The 8,354-nt window shown below is 40.5% G+C and overlaps 1 protein-coding gene across 3 annotated transcripts; it reads right to left on the reverse strand.

Annotated features, from left to right (window-relative positions):
• Positions 1-1,608: 1,608 nt before the first annotated feature.
• med8 (mediator complex subunit 8) lies at positions 1,609-4,974 on the reverse strand. 3 transcript variants are annotated; one of them, XM_076107474.1, is made up of 7 exons: positions 4,904-4,974; positions 4,266-4,387; positions 3,670-3,814; positions 3,411-3,551; positions 3,177-3,264; positions 2,880-3,077; positions 1,609-2,030 (listed from the first exon to the last, which is right to left on the reverse strand). In XM_076107474.1, the coding sequence occupies exons 1-7, from the start codon at positions 4,907-4,909 to the stop codon at positions 1,960-1,962; spliced, it is 771 nt and encodes a 256-aa protein (XP_075963589.1). In that variant the 5' UTR covers positions 4,910-4,974; the 3' UTR covers positions 1,609-1,959. The 3 variants fall into 3 exon arrangements, with proteins under 3 accessions (XP_075963589.1, XP_075963588.1, XP_075963587.1); XM_076107473.1 differs by having other exon boundaries at positions 2,838-3,077; XM_076107472.1 differs by having other exon boundaries at positions 2,817-3,077.
• Positions 4,975-8,354: the final 3,380 nt, after the last annotated feature.

An 8,354-nucleotide genomic window follows, 5' to 3' on the forward strand; every position in this document is an offset into this window, starting at 1 on the left:
ATACAACACAAATGTTATACTAAACACGCTAATAGAATATATCTACGTACATCTTTTCATGCTTCATAAATACATACTTACAGACTAAGGTCTCTCAAGGCTACCAAACGGAAGAAGTAAAACGTTAGTGCAGCGTGTCTTCTCATTAGAATCTAAAAACAACGAGCTGCTCCATAGAGCTGATGCCGGTCACGCCGCTTGCTAATCACTCCAATAACAGCTGCTTCCTCCACAGAAATGCAGACTTTTACTGCACAACAGCTGCTAGCTGCTGCTAGCAGCTGTTGTGCTAGCAGCAACATCATGTAGCTGTTGTGCTAACAGCAACGCTTGCAATTAGTTATCCATGTTGAAATGAATCGCTGGTAGCCCAGTTTGTTTTCTTCCGGGTACGGGTTACGTGATAGTGAGTGTGACGAATCAGGGACGGAGACGTCATGGTTGCCAAGAACCAATCCAGTAGCGAACACGGGTGTGGGCATAATGTTTTCGAAGCACATCCGGATCCGACCGTCCACACGCAAACGCAACCCCGGAGTTCTCAAACACCTCCAACCTCGGGGGAGTTTTCAGACTCCTCCGTTTAGGGTGCTCCAAAACTCCGGCGTAGTGTGGCCGCTCAGTGTAAACGGAGTAAAAACGGAGTAGTATGGACATGGCCAAGTCAAGTCTCAGTCAAGGGTCAAGTCAAGTCAGTCAAGTCTCCAGTTTATTTATTTGTGTGTGTGTGTGTGTGTGTGGGGTGGGTGTTGTGCTTTGGTGCAAATGGTAAAAACGTGCAAAAGCTGCATAACTCTTGTAACTCCGGGTGATAAGTTGGACAGAAACCCCCCCTTGTTGTTTTCCGAGCTTTGCATGATTGCTGCCCGTTAGGTCTTTGTTTATTATCTAGACCTCATCCGTGGACGCGAGTCTGACCTTGTGCAGCTTTGAGCTGTCTCAGCAGAGCGTCCGAGCACGGCGGCTGACACAGCGAGACGTCTGCCTGTTTGGGGACAGAGGGTGTATGTAGGTCAGCGGTGGGCCCGCATGCTGTGACAGCAGCACGGCCGCTGCGCTGTGCAGCAGGACGGGGATCAGAGTGGACAGAGGGAGAGAAAGAGAGAGAGAGAGAGAGAGAGAGCCGGGGCCCCCCTCACACGTCAGCACCGATACTTCCTCATTTGGCCTCTTAAACACTTTGACATTATCAGGCCACGCAGAGCAACGTCCGCCCTCATTATTCTCACCTTTGGTACCGCAGCGAAATGTGCAAAGAGGAGCAGGAGGAAGAGGACACCGGCAGAAATACGGGAAGGGACATCATGAGATCATGTGCGCATGTCTGAAATGTCTGGATGGTCATTTGATGGGCAGATGTTCCGTCCGTGTCAAGACACGTAACACTAGCGATGATCAAATACAGCAATGTTACAGTTTGGACAATACAGAGCTGTGTAAACACTACTTTATTGTAAAATCTATATAAAATAAAACAGAAGCTACTGGCAAAGCACACTAGTTTAAGATTAAAAAATGCGAGAGATAATAGGAAAGTTGATTTATTACTTTCCTTAAGTGCATAAATATAAAAAAATAAAGTGATTTAAATGTATTCGTGACACAAAGTAGTTCTTTAAGCAGATATTTTATTGAGTCAATAGTACAGTACTAAATACTTTCTAATCCCAAAACAATGATGACATACTGCCATCTAGTGGCTCAAACACAGAGGTTCAGATGGTGTATCAAAAATGAAAATAAAAAAGGAACCCGGATGGTTGCAAATATTAACATTTTATGTTTGAGATCATTTTACACTAACAATGTGAGTGAAACAGCTTCAGAGAGATCAGAGTAGCAATAACTTCGTAGATGTTGGTCCATTCTATGAAAATAATGGGTTTGTATAAAGTTACAAATGCGAGAGATGTGAAATGTAACAAATGCTTATAAACATAACCAAAAAAAAGAAGGACCTCATCGGGTATAAGGATGCATTGAACCAGATGCAGATTTGATGTTTGTCTTGATGCTGCTTGGCATTTTTCCTGAGAAAGAGAACAACAGGGAGAAAATGAATGCTTTTGCTGCAATGTCCAGCATTTCCATCCGTGTACTCGGAAATCTTAAGAGTTCAGCAAACATCAAGGGTGAAAATAAAAAGTCCCTTTGAAATATTAGGCTCATTCGAGATGATTTCTGTCTCGTCTGGAAGAGGATGAGATTCACAAAGAAGTCATAACGTTTCCAGCAGCATCATCTGACTGAATAGAATATTATGTGTTAGATCTTTCTGTTCCGCTTTTACTATCCAATAACTGCTGTTTAGATGATCTTGTGTGTGGAAGGGTATCAAAATATGGTGTAATCAAATATATAAACACTGTATTTATTATATTACTGTAATCAAATTCAAAGTAAAGACCCAAACCACCTAAAACTCATCCACATCCTAAATACAATTATTCTCAAAATTAGACGCTGGCAAAGGGATATGAAGAGCAGCAAGGGCTTAAAGGGATAGTTCGATGTTTTGAAGTGGGGTTGTACGAGATCCTAATCCATAGTCAGTGTTTTACCGACAGTATATGGCAGCCGGCACGACCCCAGTTTTGAGAAACAGACAGGAACACCAGCACGGGAGCAAAGTTATGTTACAAAGTAATGTTACTGCTGTGGCTTCTCCAAACTGGGGGCGTGCTGACCGTCGTCTACCGTAGGCAATACACTGACTATGGAAAAGTACAACCGAACTATCCCTTTAACATCAGTACAAATTCATTGTAAGAACACTAACAGCAAACAACCAAAAGTAGTCGTGGTGCAATACTAACCCAGCTCTCCAGGTCTCCTACCTGGCTGCCCTTGCTGCTGTGGAGCCACAGGTCCTCCCATACCTGCTTGCTGGCTTGAACCACCACCAATGGTGACCTGCTGTAAGGTTGGACCTCCACCCATCATGGGCCCTTGTCCCGGATGTCCAGGGGCCACTGGACCAGGAGGCCTACATTTGGAAAGCCCCTTTCCAAATGCAACTGCTCCCACCAACGCGCTAGTGTCAGCAGGGTTGAACGATGGTTTGTTCTGTCGTATTGCTGTAGGGAGAAAAAAAAAAAAACGCACAGGAGTCAAAAATATTTAAATATATTAATACATTTTAGATGAGTTTCCTGGACAGTGAAAGTGCAACATACCTGCACTCTCTGCATCTCTGTCATCACGAGGATTGTTCAGCTTCTCCAGCAGATTGGAACAAAGTTTATTCAACGTCTGGATCTGTTTCTGTTGATGAAAAAAATAACCGGGGGGTGTTTGAACCATGCAAAAATACTCTACAGCTGTAAGCAACGCAAGGCAAATGACTGTTCTACATTTTAGCAGCGTATGAGTAAGACAGCATCGATCCACTCGTCCGATAACTAACCGACCTGTGCCACCTCTGGGCCAATTCGCGCCGCCTCTACACTCAGCTGTTTCTCCTGCTCCTCCACCTCTGGATCAGGCTTGGTCCGCAAGTAGTCCGGTACAATCTCATGGCTGAACACTGGGACGCGCTGCTCTGTGAGTTTCTGTTGGGAAGGGGGGCAAGCGGGGTGCCATGAATGAAAAGGTCAGAGAGATTGCTAAAAAAAACTAAAAAAACACATCAGAGAAGTAGAAACGTCCGTCCGTGGCTTTGGTACTCACTGCTAAGTCCTCATCTCGGTCCGGGGACAGAAGCAGCGGTATTATAACCTGGTTGCGAAAGGACGGCGTCTTCTCGTTCTTCAGCAGTTTATTGATGGTGTTCAGCTGACCGGATATCAGCGCGAAGTTGTCCAAAACAGAGGGCCTGAATGACACAAACACAAATCACAACATCTGAGAAGGGAAGAAGAAAACACTCCGCAAAAGGACATATTTAAGTTTGTGCATTTTGATGACAAAACAGAGCATCTTGAGTCAAACATACGTATAAAGTCGTTTCACCTTTTTAGCGTTAACGCAGTAGAAAATCTCATCAACTGACAGGGTAATGTTAGAGCTAACATATTTATTCAAGGATGAAGTTGGATAGTTTGTAAACCTGTTAAATGGTGTGGATTACTGCGTTTACCTACCCTCCATCAAACAGAGGGATACAACTATAGTTTAAAAACATTAAACACTTCAATATCATATGGACAATCCACAATACAACAACATTTAAATATTGTTTCTTTCATATACACAATTAAGTCTTAGCTTGAGAACTTGACCGCAGACACAAAGTAAAGATCTTTGGGGGGAATGCTTTTACTCACCATGTTAATCGCTCGTATTCATTTTCCAACTTATAAATGAAGCTGTGAAGAGCATTTTTGACGTGCGCTACACGAGAAACGAGAGACTCCACCGCCGCCTCCAACTGCTTCTCCTCTCGTTGCTGAGGGAAAGAAAAGAGAAATGCTCCACTGGTGAACAAAAAGTTGTTTTATTTTATCATCATTGTACAACGAAATGTGGATTGTAGTCCCATTTTGCTACATAAGAAAAACACATGTAAAATACGTTATATATGGAGGGAGGAGGATGAGTTTAGGATGAGTTGAGGAGTCTCAGCCAGAGGAAAGAAGATGTTATGAAGTCTGGTGGTACGGCAGCTGATACTTAACTGAACACACAAAACAATCCGAACAACAGTCTGCGTTCATCAAATTAATGTCAGTTTAACTTCACATTCAGGTAGACTTCATTGTGATGTTAACCTAGTTTAAACGCGAATTAACCTACGTTAGCTGTTACCTATTAGCAAGCTAGCTATTGCTAGCTCTAAAAATAAGTAAACTAAAAGCACCATATCCAAACATATACAGGGTGAACTGCAATGAAAGGACCAGTGAATAGTGTAACAAAGTACCATACCCTAAATGACAATATATGGGCATTAAAATAGCATTACCTGCATTGTTGAACTACAAGCTAACAGTAAAATACTCTCAATCAGTCAATGCAGAAACACTTCCGGGTAACCGTGTCAAAATAAAAGCACGTATTTTGAACACTGCATTTTCACTACACAGAAATACCCAAAACACAAAAACTAGTGGTGGAATGCAACTCTTGGTAAAATTCTTGAATTTTCTATTATCACTGTGTGGCTAATTTTACTTAAGCAAAGCAAAAATCGAAATACTTCTTCCACCACTGAGAAAATGCATTCCAAACATATAATGATGTATATGAAATTACACCTATAAACCTTTGCTGACAGCACTAACGATATAAAGCTTGAACAAATATGACAATAATACTGCACACTGTTTTCCAACTGCAACACAGGCTGTGCCATTTCTTGGCCATGTTATTAACGGGCAATAACTGCTTGATGAGGGTACTAAACAATACATACCCAATATTGACTGACCAGGGTATGGTATGTCTGCCTCATCAGCATCAGTTATAATGTAACAGGTAAAATGCACATCTGGAAGTTGGACATGTGGTATATATATGTATATAATGTATTTTTTTGTTTTAGGGTTACATTATACAGTGACAGGTAACACCATTTGAAGTCAACTTCTGTGTCTTATCAAAATGTGAATTCAACAGGAGATTGTCTGTCACTGTAATGACTTTAGTTTAAATTTCCATCACTGTCATTTAAAGCCTTATTGATGTGTTTGAATATATTTTGAAATAAAAACCTAATTTAATCACATTTGCTCCATTCTTCCATTAATGTTTGTGTTGCAAGAACATTCTTCCCATTTAGTATTGATATTTTACTAAAAGGCATTTATACACACTAGAATAAAATATATACTATAAAATTATTATTAAGGGTTAAGCCATGGTGTTGATACCAGCAAAGGACACGCAGTAGTTTAGACAAGTAGTACATTTTTCTCACCCTTTATTTTAAATAAAAGTTCCATTTACAGCAAATGTACAAATGTGGTAATACAACAACAGAAACATCAGCTAAATAAATTGTAATGAGCAAAATACACATTTAGATAGGCTTGATCTTGAAGTGGAGGCCGATGAGACTGAATACAAGACATTTCAGATCTTGCACCAGGTAATAGAACACGCGGAGACCTTCAGGATCCCTGAAACACGGTGCAATTTTAAAAGTTAATACAAGTGACAACAGTATTAACAGTGGAGTAATCATTCGAAGCTATAAAATGCATCTGAGTGAAGTGTACGATTATTGGTTCAATTGACAACTCTCTTGTTGTGGTGTTTATGTTGCAGATGGGGTTGAGTTTTTTTTAATTTTGGGGATAGAAAGAACAAAAATAAATATATACATGTAAATAAATAAACCTGGGCAATTTGGAGTATGTTAGCAAAGTTAATTACTGGTGGTTTCATATGCATTTACCTTGGTATGTGCTTGCATCATAGACTAGGCACATTTATTTTCTTCCTCTGTGAACTCCACTTAATAAGTATTTTGTTTTTCTCCTCGTCTTATTTTACAGCAATACACTTTTGTTTTCTTTCACTATGTTATAGTGATTAAGTATTTTTGCCAATGTCTATTGTCTTTAGAGCGGGTGTTTTATTTTTTTCAATACGCATTTCTTGCATACTGTCATTCTATTGCCTTGACTAATATTTTTGAAATATTTTTACTTTCGGGTCATCTGTCTTGCTTTGCGTCTCTTTTCAAAATAAAAAAAACAAAAGAAGGATTTGCAAAATACAAAATCGGCTCGTTATTTCAGTTTTTATTTTTTGGTTTAAAACGGAAAACGAAAAAAACATGGTATTTATGTATTTTCGTTTTTTCGAATAAACGATTAACACGTATTTCCTTAGCCGCCCTTACCAAAAATCTGCTAGTATTTAGCCGAGCCTAGAACGTAAACAAGACACACTGTATTCCATCTGGTGCATTCAGGGCCAGCGGTAAGGAACGGACAGCCCGGTGTCACAGAATTGTTACAGGCTACCATAACGTAGCCGATCATTGAGTTTTCTGCTTCGAGTCATAATCGCTCATGAGAGAATCGTGATGCATCTAAGAATCGATTTTTTTCCCCCATCCCGACTGGATAGTAGACAAACTTCTTAGAGTCTTCTTTACGTGGCTGTTGGTCTCCAACGAATGAAGAATAGGGTGTAGGATTGTTAACGCAGCCAACAGGCTGGCTCCTCCCCCAACCAATTCCCTAATCAGTGCCAGCATACATAAAGCATACACATATGCAGGCCTGATTAAGTCACAATTGTTGAGGTTTCACAGAATCTGCACTGAACAGGAGGATTTTAATTCGGCAGTCAGAGTGTTGTTTCGAGCTTTGACCAGCAGAGGATACTCTAGGACTTTTCTTAGAAAATGCAGAAGGTCATTTCAGCAAACTAAACCTACAGTAGTAACTTGTAACCTTCCATTTGTGACATTTTCCCCGTCAGCTGTTGAACTGATCAGAGAAAGTAGGAGGAACTTTCACAAACACATTACAGGAACCTCAACATTACAAAACTATAGCTGTTGCTGCATTCAGGTAAAACAAGAATTTACAGGATCTCCTGGTAAAAGCTAAGATTAAACCCCTTTCTGATCCTAAACCCAGAGTACAGGGCGAGTACTTTAAACACCGAAACTGGTTCACTAATCAGTACACAAAAGAGGTCTTTCAGACAATGACCCGTGGCAGTCTAAAGTCAAAAAAATTGTATATATCTGATTTCATGTAAAAAAGTGTGGTTTACAGTATGTGGGTGAAATGGGCAACACCATTTCTATTCGCTTCCCTCAACATAAATATAATATACTGAACAGGAAAAAGATGGAGACACCCTTTATGAAACACTTCCTACTACGTGGATGGAAATCTGTTTTAACTACTGTCATTGAGTGTAACCCCAGGTGGAACATTTCCCAGAGGAAAAGGACTGAAAGGATCTGGTTTGCCAGACTGGATACGAGACATCCTAAAGGCTTGAATGAGAGGTAAGTGCTTCAGGATGTGAGGTAGTGATGGACAGCGCACAGATCACCTTGCTGGCTCCCAGCGAAGGGATCACAATCCCCTAACACCTAACCCTAACCCTAAAGCCAATGAACACACCGTTTAATACATTCCTCACATCTTCACTGTTGTGTTAAAGGCTAGAATTTTTTTATTTAAAGACACGATCGATTTGCATAGTTACAGTTGCTATGCTATGATTGGTCAATCACTGGTCGGTGGAGGGGTTTAGCGAACGGTTAGTCGATTAAAGGACCAATCATTGCAGCACTGCAGTATTGCCACAACTAATTTGTTTGAATTGCTTGTATGCATGATTATCATGCAATTGACAGACAATGTTGATATAGGCATTGGTATCAACTGACAAGGTATGTTTATAAAAGGCAGTGGCACGGCACCTCGCACATGTTTAAAATA

This window comes from Anarhichas minor, unplaced genomic scaffold, assembly GCF_050575085.1.
Source record: "Anarhichas minor isolate MPS153535 unplaced genomic scaffold, ASM5057508v1 ptg000039l, whole genome shotgun sequence".
NCBI classification, from domain to species: domain Eukaryota; kingdom Metazoa; phylum Chordata; class Actinopteri; order Perciformes; family Anarhichadidae; genus Anarhichas; species Anarhichas minor.

Coding starts and splice junctions, on each gene's coding strand:
- med8 (XM_076107472.1), bottom strand. Junction 3,815..4,265: donor GAATACGAGCGATTAACATG/GTGAGTAAAAGC, acceptor TGTGTCATTCAG/GCCCTCTGTTTTGGACAACT. Junction 3,078..3,176: donor CAGAGATGCAGAGAGTGCAG/GTATGTTGCACT, acceptor TTCTCCCTACAG/CAATACGACAGAACAAACCA.